Raw genomic sequence first — 13,859 nt, forward strand, 5'->3', positions numbered from 1 at the left:
GACACTGGCCCTGAACTCAGGATCCTCCTGCCTGTGCCTCCACAATTCTAGGATTTCAGGTGTGCACCACCATGCTGCCACAGGACTCTTAAACCTTTCCTAAGGTGGCTAGCTCAGGCTCGGAGCCTTGTGAACTGCTGCACTGATAACATAAAGACTTCCCCTTGCCCCCACCCATATATGCCGGCTTTCATTGCTCTGCTCTCAGGGAATTCTTCCTTAGGAGTGATGTGTAATTTGATCATAGCTGAGGATGGAAAGCACATGAATGTTAAATAAAATTGACCACCTGTCCTGCTGCTCCATGCTGTGTGTAATACAGTTTTTCAGAATATCAGGTGTCCTGGTGTAGACCAGCGTAAGTATCCCATATTGCCATTATTTTGCTTTTCAAAAGACTATGTCTGGGACAAGATGCCGGGCCTTTCCTGTCTTGACTAAATGAGGTCTCCTTGAGGTGGCTTGCTTGTTTTCTGTTCCTACTATTGGTACCTTATGTTTGGGGAAGAAGACCCGTTCACAAAGTGGATGGATGATAAGTCTTTGATTTGTGGAGTAGGGGAAATTATGAATGACAAAAAGGAAAGAGCTGGCCAAGCCCTCTCAGGCAGATGAGCTTTTGGAAGAAAGATCTGCAGATGCTGCAGAGCTGGAAATTGATTCCTTTAAAAGGGTCAGTGTGATCTTAGGCCCCAGGAGTACTTAGGCTCCCCACAAGTGTACAGACACCAACATGAAGACAGTGGTCTTATACCTCTTATTGTCTACCACAGCATCCTGAGATAGAGTATCACTAATACTTTTAGAGCTCATGTATGCTGAGTAAATGCTGTACAACTGAGCTGCGTCCTGACCTAAAGTTTTACCGTTAGAGCTGGTACTAATAGACAGTAACTAATCTAGGAAGATGAAGGATATTAAGACTGAAAAATATGTCAAATGTCTCCCATCCAAGTACTGACCAGGCCCGATCCTGTTTAGCTTCTGAGATCAGATGAGATCGGGCACATTCAGGGTAGTATGGCCATAGACAAAATATGCCAAATGTAATATACCAGTTTATCTTCTTTGGTGTATTTTCTCTTCTATGCTTAATTTTTGTTTTATATTAAAGGATTATTTGCCTCCTCAAATAATCTATACATTTATGATCTGTTCCTCCTACACAAAACACATGAGATTCACTTTTCAGGATTAAGAATCCTTAAATATTGTAATACTTATTTTCATCATTCTTGTGATTCTAAGATTCCCAGTGAATAAACTTTGTAAGTTCTGGTTTGTTGTATGATACTATGTGCTACACTATAATTACCACTACATTTTACGCTATTTTCAAAATACTTCAGATAATAAAACTACAACATAATTGCTGAGATAAGACAGGACCATACTTCACACTGTAGATTTTGAACCCCTCTAGGCTCGCCAGTGTTATAAAGTAGTGCATCCTCAGAGGTGGATATTGGTGTGTGATGTGAATTTAATAGGTGGAATTAATCTTCAAAAGTAATTAAAGTTATATACAAATACAGAAATAATACTTTTTTTCCAAAGTAAAGCTTTGTTGACAGTTTATGTTGTTGGCAGAAAACACCTCCAAGGCAAGGCTGAGGCTGGAGCAGTGCCAGGATGTCCCCTCGCCTGCTGGACCCTCCCTGTTCAAGGACTCTCCTCCGCTCAGGATGAAGACATGGAAATCAACAGAGGTGAGATGCTCCAGTTCCCTTTGCCACTGTGCCAGGTAACCAAGCACATGCATTAAAACCTGAGTGTGTTCCTTTGCAACTCTGCGGGTTATGTGCTAAAAGATGCATCTTGACATTGGCGTTTTATGTTATTCAGGGTTTTAAATATCAACAAGGCAAAATCATGTTGAGTTTTCTTTTAATTTGTGCTGTTTATTTTTTTCTATTGCTTTGGAATTCTTTCTGCTTAGTATCTATTAAGAATGCATTTGGACCATTTAATCTGTCAATTATTTTTTGTCTTCCATCATTCCTGCTGCATTTCAGACTGTCTTCCAGTCCATGTGTCCTTTCATTTGTTGGTGCCTAGAACTGTCCCTGCCCTGGGAGTTGTTTGCATTTCAGCGAATGCCTTCTCTCCCAGGACCTCGGATCACTTCTGTTCACTCAACGTTACTTAGTTCTGTTCTTGTGCACTTTTCTCTAAGTGGTAATTGTAGTACTAAAGAGTTTCCCCAGATTTGATGGAATCACAGAGACAGATGTTAGGTGAAAAAGTCCTTTAGAAACACATGGCAGTTAGAGTGGGGAAGGCTGGGATAGCAGACACAGTTGCCCCTGCTTCTCCCTCACTGGCTATCCTTTAATGTATGATGTCCTTTCAGGGCATCTGCACGTATTTTATTCTGATGTTTTTTAGATCTGTTTATTTTCATTTTGTCAAGAGTGAACTTTTTGGTTTTAGATGATTAGATCTTAAGTTTTTCTTGCATGGGTCATGTGTGCATTTGTGCGTGTGTGTGTGTGCGTGTGTGTGTGTGTGTGTGTGTGTGTGTGTGCGCGCGCGTGTAGGTATAGAGTCCCTCTTAGCCTCCCTGATTAACAGGTCCTCATTTGCCTGCTCCTGCCATTCTGCAGTGTTAGCTGCAGGACTCACACTAGCATCTTGAGGTTCCCCTCTTCCACTGATGTCAGAGATATTGCCCATCTGGTCCGTAGAGCCAGGGCGGTGTGTCCCATCATGTGACCCGCTGCTGGGGAAGTGTGTCTGTCCCCTCATCCCCTCAGGTGGCTCCTGCTTCCTTCCTGTATGAACAGAGGTCGAGTGTGCTGCCTGCTCTTCCTTTCCTATGAATGCGGCTCCTTGACCATCTACGGCATTTCTTGGGAAGGGGTTTTGGAATCTTGACTCTTTCCTTAGCCCTTTTAGGTACTGAATTTAATGGCTTTCCTACAACTTTGAAAAGGGATTTATATAGTTCAATTTTACTGTCCTTTAATGTACAACTTACAGATTTTTAAAAAATAAAACTAGATAATTTTAAAAAATAAAACATGAGGTGAAATGATCTTAAATTTTACTATTGCTTTGATGCTGATAGCTTTTCAGTAGAACAGACTTGAATATCCCTCTATGTAGTAGAACCAGAGACATAAAATGCCACCTGATTTCTTATTTCAGCCTTTAGGTCCTGACACTTTTGTCTGGTTTTAGAGGCACCCTCACTCACTGGTTTATATAGTATGGTATTTTGTGTCAGTGAGAAGATGGTAGCTGTTTTCACGGGAGTGTTCTAGAAGCTGAGCTTCCACTTTCTAAGGCTTGGTTGTGTGTTAACCGTCCTGACAAGCATGGCCTCCTGTCACACCAGGACATTCAGTGCAGTCCACTGTGTCTCCTCTAGCTGTTCCTGTAGCAGAACACAAACTCTAGCAAGCTGAACAGTAAAGCTGAGTGTTGTAGTGAACTTCCTGGAGGGCTCAGCTACATGACCAGCCAGCCCCTGCTTCCCCGTGCAGAAGGGAGCCGTGTCCAGGGCTCAGGCAGAGTGAGGTGCCTTTGAAATATCTCTGAAAAAACTCAAATAGAAACCTTGTTAACTATTCTCTTTCTGAAGGCGTAAGTCACAGACAATCCCACACCAGTTTGGAATTATGATTAATAGAATGGTTATTTATTCAAAGGGGAAAAAACTTACAGATTACCGTCCCAGACAACAGCCCCTCCACGCGAACAGGAAAGGAGTCCAGGAGCCGGAAACGGAGCCGGAAGACAAAGACAGAGTGGAGGACAGCCGCTGCTTTTTTTAAAGGGAGAGAGACCACGCCCCAATGGGCTGGTAACTCAGCGGCGATTGGCTGAAGGAGCTGAAGGAACTCCCACAGCATCTCCCCCTTTTGTTTAAGTAAGAGAGTTCTAAGCCTACTACGCAATTATATACAATAAGTACAAACCTACGAAATTATATACAATAAATACAAATATCCTATTCTAACTAGCTTAAGTCTTGTATAACAAATAACTTGGCCAAGTCATGAAAGGAAAGTAACTACATTTATATAATCTTCAATCCCATCGAAGATCTGAGAAGGGAAATAATGTTATCTGAGTAATTAGGAAGTGCAATCAAACAACTTCCAGAACATATAACAAATCGCAGAGACGACTGGCTACCTGGACAAACACCCAAAGTCACATTTGCAGCGTTGAAGCAACCAACTTTGGCTAAGGCCTGATGTAACTGACATACCATTTTCAAAGGCAAGAAACTTCAAAACTATCTTACCCTGTCTTGGCAGGATATGACAGTCTTGTTTTATCCATTTACGGATATTCTGTAACTCTGTCAGTAATTGAGGTATGAGCATTTCTTTACCCAAAGGCCAGTTCTGCCAAGAAGAAAGGCTCCAGGTGGAGTGTCTTTGGTGCTCAACATTCTCTCGGGCATAGATCAGTGTTGCCAGGAGTGATTGTGTCTCCCTACCATAGAACTCTGAATTAGATTAAAGGCCATTTTCTACAGCTCTTTGAAGAGGTTGAAGATTATCTATCTATACTGAATATAATCTCTATATATCTAAAGAACCTGATTAGTCTAATTATAAATGACAAACTTAGATGACTGTTGATCTATATAATTCTCAATATCTGTCTAACTTAAAGACTGAGATAATAAACAACTGTGCAATAAATGAGGACAATGTGACCTCCAAATATAAACAATGTGCAAGTATACATTACAATATGGTAAATATATATTAATACATAAACAATATATAAGTATCTTAATCAGAGGTAGAAGTGTACAATGCAATATGGTAAATATACATATATCAGTACAATATATATATACAAATACATAAAAATGTTTTAAACAGAAGTAGAAGCATGAAGCATGCATGCATAAAATAATCAACATAATTTAACTTTGTATCAATATATAAGAATGAATACCAATACATTTGTCAAAAACAATAACTCACAAGTACAAAGCTATTATCCCATAATCCAATTATCCCTTTTTTTTTTTTGGATTCCTGCACTTATAAAATTCCTCCCCCAACCCTCAACCCTATACTAATTATAACCAACCCCTAAATGATGTCCCTAAACCCAAGGACAAACTTTACTGGGAGAGGGGACGTCGTTCTCTAGAATTACTTCCAGCTGTCATGGGGGCGACGTTCTTTCTGGGGGATCCTGTGAAAGTAAAATGATGGTTAAATTTCAAGATCAATGTCTTTTAAAATTGCAAATAGTCTCTGAGTATTTTGTGGAGGTCTGGCCAGAATGTTGTACAAGATGTACATCATTTCAGCTAACCACGTTGGCATCATCTTGTGCAGCTGGTACCCAAAACAGGTCTTGTAGTAGCGCTATCAGTATCATGATGTCATCTCAACCAGGTGGAGTTGTTGTTATGGGGCCCCATCTTCTTCCTGGAAACTTCAAATGTCACTGTAGGAAAAACTCATTGTTCATTGTGGAAAACTTAAACATTAATTATATAGACATATACATGAATACCTATATTCAATGAGAGACATGATAGATATATTTAATGAAGGTATGATAGATATGAAGAAAAGTAAAGATGTTTTCTAAACTCATATTTCTTTCTGTCCCATATCATGGCTCTTGACATGAGACAGAAACTCCAGAAACTCTGGGTTTTTCTTTAAACAACAGGCTTGGAATTAGAGAGGGACTGAGCCAGAGTCCAACTCTAAAACCAGCTCTATAAATTTAGAAATATAATTTAGTATGGTACTTACAGAACCTATTCAGTTTTCTTGATAGTCCCTATTGGGCCGTTATTTTCCATCTGTCAGTATTCAAATATCCAGGGTCCCTTGAACTTTTCAAAGATCAGTGTTTTCCTGTGGAGATAAGAACAGAACCCTGCCCACATTCTATATGCTTTTCTTACCACCTGTATGGTTATCATCATTGTAGATGCTGTCATTTCTCCTTTCCAAGAGGTTTCTCCTCTTCAAATCGAACCTTTATTAATTTTGATGGTATCCACAATTTTTCTTCTCCTGTGGAAACAAGAGCAAAACCCCTTCCCCAACGTAGCACATCTCCTGGCTTCCATTGAGAGGTCAGCACGTCTTTGAAATAAACAGGTTGGTTTAGTTCAGAAGTTTTTTCCATTATCCAATGCCTCTCTGCTGCTGTTGTTCCTTTCTCATTAGCATTAAGAAAATTCAAGGTTAATAAAGCATTATGCAATCTATTTCGGGGTGTATCTTTCGTCCCTTTCTGTTTGTTTAGCATATCCTTTATAGTACGATTTGATCTTTCTATAACTGCCTGACCTGTAGGATTATTTGGTATACCTGTAACGTGTTTTATATTATAATAAGCAAAGAAGCGTTTCATTTTCTTAGATACATATGCTGGACCATTGTCTGTCTTTATTTGTGCAGGTATACCCATGATGGCCATAACTTCCAATAAATGTGTGATTACCGAATCAGCCTTTTCTGAGCTCAGGGCAGTTGCCCATTGAAAACCTGAATACGTGTCTATGGTGTGGTGTACATATTTTAATTTACCAAATTCCATAAAGTGGAACACATCCATCTGCCAGATTTCATTCCTTTGAGTACCCTTTGGGTTACTCCCTGCAGGCAACGGTGTTTGATTATAGAAAGAACAAGTAGGACATCTCTTTATAATGTCCTTAGCTTGTTGCCATGTAATGGAAAACTCTTTCTTTAAGCCTTTACTATTGACATGATGTTTTTTATGAAATTCTGAGGCCTGCAGAACGCTTCCAATCAATAATTGGTCAATTTCAGCGTTACCTTGTGCTAGAGGCCCAGGCAGACCGGTATGGGACCGGATGTGTGTTATGTACATTGGACAAAGCCTATTCCTAATTATGTCCTGTACCTCGATAAACAATGAAGTCAACTCTGTGTCATCTGGTATGAATTCAGCGGTTTCAATATGCAAGATAACTCTTTCTGCATATTGTGAATCTGTAACTATATTAAGAGGTTCTTTAAAATCCCTTAACACCATAAGAATGGCATATAATTCTGCCTTCTGGACAGAATTATAAGGGCTTTGTTCCACCTTACTCAATTCTTCCGATTTATAACCTGCTTTCCCTGATTTATTTGCATCGGTATAAAATGTCCGAGCTCCAGTTATTGGAGCATCACGTACAATTCTAGGAAGAATCCAAGAAGTTCTCTTTATGAGGTTAAGTCTATCACTTTTGGGATAGTTGCTGCTAATTTCTCCCAAAAAATTAGCACAAGCTCTTTGCCATGGTTCATTATCTTCCCATAACTTTCTTATTTCCTCAGTAGTAAAAGGCACTATAATTTCTGCTGGGTCTATACCTGCTAGTTGACGAAGTCTCAGTTTACCTTTTATAATTAATTCTGAAACCTTTTCTACATAAGTTTTTAATTTTTTACTTGGTTTATGAGGTATAAATATCCACTCTAAAATAATATCTTCCCTCTGCATTAAAATCCCTGTAGGAGAAATTCTGGAAGGCAGTATGACTAGGATGGAACTAAGATTCGGGTTGACCCTATCCATATGTGCCTCCTGTAATTTTTCCTCAATCATTGTCAGTTCCTTTTCTGCTTCAACTGTCAATTTTCTGGGACTATTCAAATCCTTATCACCATCTAAGGTTTTGTTTAAATGAACTATTAGATCAGGTGTTATCCCAACAGCTGGTCGTAGACTGGAAATATCTCCTAACAATCTTTGGAAGTCATTAAGAGTCCGTAATCGGTCTCTCCTAATTTGTGCCTTTTGTGTTCGAATTTTTTCTAACCCTATTCTGTAGCCTAGGTAATTAATAGAATCTCCTCTTTGAATCTTTTCAGGGGCAATTTGTAATCCCCACCTAGGCAAGACTTTCTTTACTTCTTCAAACATACTTTCCAAAATATCTTTATTTGAATCAGATAATAAAATGTCATCCATGTAATGATAAATTATGGACTTGGGAAATTGCTTACGAATTATTTCCAGTGGCTTATTAACAAAATATTGACACAATGTGGGACTATTGAGCATCCCCTGTGGGAGGACAGTCCATTGATATCTCCTAGTAGGCTGAGAATTATTATAAGTAGGCACTGTAAAGGCAAATTTTTCTCTATCCATTTTTTGCAAAGGTATAGTGAAAAAACAATCTTTCAAATCAATAACTATAAGAGGCCATCCTCTTGGTAATAGAGAAGGCAAAGGAATTCCAGATTGTAGCGGACCCATAGGCTGAATTACCTTGTTGACAGCTCTTAGATCTGTCACCATTCTCCATTTACCAGATTTCTTTTTTACAACAAACACAGGAGAATTCCAAGGGCTGGTTGATTCTTCAATATGGTTAGCATCTAGTTGCTCTTGTACCAGCTGTTCCAAAGCCTGTAACTTATCTTCAGCTAGAGGCCACTGCTTGATCCATATTGGCTTCTCAGTTAGCCATTTTAAAGGTAGGGCTGTTGGTACCTCTAAAGGTTTGCTATTGGCTGTGTGTTCTTGTACAGCCTGAATGGCTGGTGACCTTTTTCCATAATACCTCATTATATCCTTCCCAGAATTGTGAGTTCCTGGAACTACAGGAATGTTAATCTGGGTATTCCATTGCTGTAGCAGGTCACGGCCCCATAAATTTATTGCAATATTTGCTATATATGGCCTTAATCTTCCTATTTGCCCTTCAGGCCCTATGCATTCCACCCATCTTGTGCTTTGTTTTACACGAGATAGGGTTCCAATTCCCAGGAACTGAACATCTACCTCATGAAGAGGCCAATTCGGATGCCAGGATTCTGGAGTAATTATACTTACATCCGCACCTGTGTCTAATAAGCCTTCAATAAAAATGCCATTTATACAGACTCTTAGCTTTGGCCTTTGATCGTTAATATACGTTTGCCAAAATATACGTTTACTCTGTCCTCCTGAATTTTTTGACTCATTCTCCACATGTAATTCATCATTTAGACCAGTATTACCTTTTACGGCAGACATTGGAGTTTTTAATTTTCTTGGTGAGACACATTTTCGACTGTAACTGGGAATGACTGGGCCACTTTTGGCTTGGGGGCCTGCGAGAGGCCCCTCAAGGAGTTTCCCGATGGTATCGGGTTGCCTTGTCTGTCTGTTGTTGACCTGCATTCGTTGGACCAATGTCGGCCTTTACCGCATCTCCTGCATATACCTGAAGGCTGAGATCTCCTACTTTTGTCATTCCCAGAGGAGATATTATTCCTAGGATTTCTTTGCCTGCAATCCCTTTTCAGATGTCCTAATTTACCACAATTAAAACACCTGGTAGTTTGATGTCTCCTCATAGCTTTGGAAATCGCTTCTCCTACCCAGGATTCATCATTATAGCTAAACATCTCAACATTCATTGTATGCTGTATCCATTCTTCCATTGGTGCTGATCTAGATCTTAAAGGCCCAATTATCTTTTTACATTCAGTATTTGCATTTTCAAAAGCTAGAGATTCAAGAAGTATTCGTCTAGCTTCTGGGTCTGTTACCCCTATGTCCAGAGCCTTAATTAATCTTTGCACAAAGTCAGTAAAGGGTTCTCTCTGTCCCTGCCTAACCCTGGTATATGATTCGACCCTTTTTGCTGGATCTTGTATTCTATTCAAAGCATTCAAGGCTGCTTTGTGACATAAGGACAGCACTTCTTCATCATAAAGAGCTTGGACCTGTGGATCAGCATATGCTCCTACACCAAGAATTTGATCTTGGGAAACCTCCACACCTTTTGCTCTTCCTTGCTGTTCCATATGTTTGGATTCTTCTCTGAAATAAATTCCAAACATCAAGGAAGGCCCATCATCTAAAACTGCAGACACTAGCTGAGAGAAATCATGGGGGGTAGCTCTGACATTAGAAGCCCAAGTCCTTATCATTTCCTTAACAAATGCAGAGTGCAAGCCAAAATTAACGACAGCTTGCTTAATTTCTTTTAAATCATTCATTGCTATTGGTGTCCATCTAGCTTCTTTAACTCCCTTTGAGCCTTTGGAAGTTAACCCTTTGTCAGAATAAATTACAGGGTATGTTGTTAGGACCCTGGGTAAGCCAGTTCTAACAGCTGGTGGTGGCATTGTATCCTGTCCTTGTGCCTTCTTACTCTGTTCACCAGCTCCAATAGTTTCTTCAGTCATTTCTAATCTTTTTATCATTGTATCCCTTAAATCCTGAATCTCCTGACCTACCCATGTTTCTAGTAATTTCACTAAGGTATCAGTTTTTTGGTTCCCATTCTGGAGGTTCATTCTATCTATTACCTTATCAAAACTTTGTGGTAACGTCTGAACGTCAAATTCAACAGCCTGTACCCTTTCAGGTAACTTCCTAGTACCCTTGGACATGGAGTCAATTTTGTCTATCATAGTATCCACTTGTTCAGATAACCCCTGATTTTCAATAATTTTAATCCTTTCAACTAGTTGTTCAATATTAGTCCGTAAAAATCGTATCTTTCTTAATGATAAAATATTGAAAAGAAAACTGAAACCTAGTAACAAGTAAATTAATATATTCCCATAGTCATATAAACCTTGCATGACATAATCCATTGTATTAATAAAGAAAACAGTAAAATTGGCGTTGGAAACAAAAACTGCCATATTACCTCTTGTCTAGTTGGCGGCGCTGTTGCCAAGTTGCGACTAGAACCACTGCAAAGGTGACTTAAACAGGTCCTGTTTCAGTGTCTGCCTTAGTATTTGTTAAAAACTAGGAAATATAAGTTGCTCAAGAAAGAAAGTTTAATTAAATCAATTCCATACACGGAACCAGAAACCCAGAATCCAGGGGTAGAAAAGAGCAACCCGGAAGCCGCGTATGCCTCCACGTGACCGAGTCGTTCTGATTCACGCCACTAAAGCACCGCACTTACAAGGGAAATTTAAAAACAACTCAGAAAAGAGCAAACCAGGCTTGCAGAGATTGTCCCGAGCCTGTGGAGCTTGGGAGGCGTGGGGTTTAATTGAACTGCTGGCTCCACATACAGGGCACAGGCTGCAGCTGAGGGAGGTCTCGTGACTAGCCGAGCTGGTAGCAAGCAGTTGAGTGGGGGGGAAGGGGGGGTTCTACAACCAAACGTGGGGCGCCAGATGAAGGCGTAAGTCACAGACAATCCCACACCAGTTTGGAATTATGATTAATAGAATGGTTATTTATTCAAAGGGGAAAAAACTTACAGATTACCGTCCCAGACAACAGCCCCTCCACGCGAACAGGAAAGGAGTCCAGGAGCCGGAAACGGAGCCGGAAGACAAAGACAGAGTGGAGGACAGCCGCTGCTTTTTTTAAAGGGAGAGAGACCACGCCCCAATGGGCTGGTAACTCAGCGGCGATTGGCTGAAGGAGCTGAAGGAACTCCCACAGCATCTTTCCACATCTGAGAGTAAATTATCTTAAAAGAGACAAAATTATTTTAGAATCTATTTTTAGAGATTTCTTTATATGGCTGTGTATGCCTATATGAGTGAATGTCTCCTGTGTGCAGTGCCTTGGAGGTCAGAGGTGTTACCTAGAGCTGGAGTTACAGACAGTTGTTAAGCCAACAGATGTAGATGCTGGGAACTGAACTCGGATCCTCTGGAAGAGCAGCTGATGTGCATGGTCACACCCAATTTTTTTTTTTTTAACATGGGTGCTGGGGATCTGAACTCAGGTCCTCATGCCTGTGCGGCAAGTGCTCTTGCTGACTGAGCCAGTGCTCCAGTCACAAGTTTCATTTTTATTTGGTTCTGTTCATGTTTCATTAGTTTTCATTATGTAAACTTAAGTCTTCTAATAAAAATAGTGGAAAAAATTAAAATGAAATAAAAAGAAATGAACCAGTAATCCATAAAGGCATGGAGGGAACTTTAATACCCATTACTAAGTGCAAGAGGTCATTGACAATGTATGTACCACAGGAGTCCAGAAAGAGGGGTCTGGAATGGGCAGACTCTGAGAGTACAAGGATTGGAGTCTCTGGGGTGCAGGAAGGGTCATTGGCAGCTCAGGGAGGCTTTTGGGGAAACTTCTCTATACAGTAATGATCAGCATGTGTCATTAGCCCTTTGCCAGAACTCAAAGCATGAATGGCAGCAGGGGTATGTCCATGCTAACTACAGACCTGAGTGAGTATGTGTCTGCAGTCTGCTGCAACAGCCTACCATCAGGGACCATGCCTACAGTAACGCTGCAGGTAAGATGGACAGTATGCACAGAGAAACCGATACCCTCTGCTCAATTAGTCTGTAAAGCCAAAATAGCACTGAAATATATTCTGCTTTCTTAGAGGAGACTTTTTATAAAGTCTTCAAGTAAGACAAATATTTCTGAGAACAGTGAAGCTCCAGGAGTAACAATGGAATTGGAGAACTGATTGACTACACAAAAGTTAAGACTTCTATAAGGTAAAAAGATAAAGTAGAAATTCTTAAGAAGTTAAAAACTAAGCATGAATACTATGCTGTTAATGATATACTTTTTAAATGCATTGTCGGTTTATAAATTGATAAAGAGGGCAGTCAGGATGGCTCTGTGGGTGAAGGACTTGCTGCCAATCCTGTGGACCTGAGTCCAATCCCTGGGACCCATGTGGTGGAAGAGAAAACCAACTCCCACAAGTTGTGCTCTGATGTCTGTGTATGAACTGTGGCGTGCGTGTCCCCTCCCCTACACCCCAAAAATGAGTAATTAATACATTAAATTTCATTAAGAAGTTGATAAGCGGGGGAGGGGGGGGGAACTGGGGCTGCAGCTAAGTGGCAGAGAGTGCTTTATGTACTTAGGGTCCTGAATCCAATCAACAGCACCAAACATATACACCTGAAAGTGTGAAATACCTCACAAAATGTTACTCAGTCTCATATATAATTAGGTAAAATAAAATTGTATGCCTTTACCACTGATGGAAAAAATGTTTAATTGCTACCAACCTGTATTTACACTGAGAGGAAGAATCTCTCCAACACGCTGCTGGATCCAAGCAGGTGCCACTTCTGAGAGCACAATTTGGCACCGTTCACACTGAAAAGAAACCCGTGTGAGTACTCAGCGATGCCACTGTGAACGTACAGCTTGAAGAGGTGGCTGTATGAAGCTTTTTATTGCAGCAATTTTAATAGATAGAAACAAGAAAAATCTTGAAATGATTATCAGTAGGGGATGATTAAGTTAATTTACACATCAGGAACACAGCTCAGCTCATCCTGAAAGAAGCACATTTGTAATGTGTACTTCAGTGAAAGAAGCCTTTGTAGGGACAACACACGATGAATGATTGTATTTATTATGTAGAAAGATGGACAAGGTAGATTGCTTGCTCCTGGGAAGACTAGAGAGCTATACATACATGCATGCATATATACATACACATGAACAAGGTAGAGGGCAATACATACATGCACACATACATACATGTATACATATATAGTGACTCCATTTAGCTTCCACTAGCTGCCCCAGGAGAGGCACCCAGCACTCAGCACTGCCTTTGGAGGAATGAGCAGGAACTTCGTTCTTTATTCTTTGCCATTCATGTTGTTTGGTGTTTTGCAGTGAGTATTTTCTCTAAAAAAATAATAATAAAAGCACAAATATAGTCATTAAATGGACTTTTAAGCAGAAGCAATGATGTTGCAGAGATGGGAATGATGAGCAAACATAATTAGATTAAGCATAATTTCCACTTCTCTAACAACTCTGATAAGTTCAAATTTCTGCAAATAGGACAAATTGCACAGAAATAAACCAAAGGGTAAAATCTGTATATTCCTCATTTTGCAAAATACTAAGTGGAAGCAACAGAACAGACATTTATCGTCCATCACTATTGATTTAGGAACTCACAATGACATAGAAGCTTTTGGTCAGCTTTA

General features: G+C 40.0%; 1 protein-coding gene across 1 annotated transcript in view; it reads left to right on the plus strand.

Annotated features, from left to right (window-relative positions):
* Enthd1 (ENTH domain containing 1) overlaps positions 1 to 13,859 on the plus strand; it is a 119,815-nt gene that overhangs the window by 47,562 nt on the left and 58,394 nt on the right. Inside the window, exon 4 of the mRNA XM_048454897.3 lies at positions 1,591 to 1,709. Within this exon, the coding sequence (XP_048310854.3) occupies positions 1,591 to 1,709 (119 nt within the window). The remainder of the gene's footprint in view (positions 1 to 1,590; positions 1,710 to 13,859) is intronic.

Source organism: Myodes glareolus, chromosome 19 (genome assembly GCF_982192425.1).
Source record: "Myodes glareolus chromosome 19, mMyoGla1.1, whole genome shotgun sequence".
Lineage (NCBI taxonomy): Eukaryota > Metazoa > Chordata > Mammalia > Rodentia > Cricetidae > Myodes > Myodes glareolus.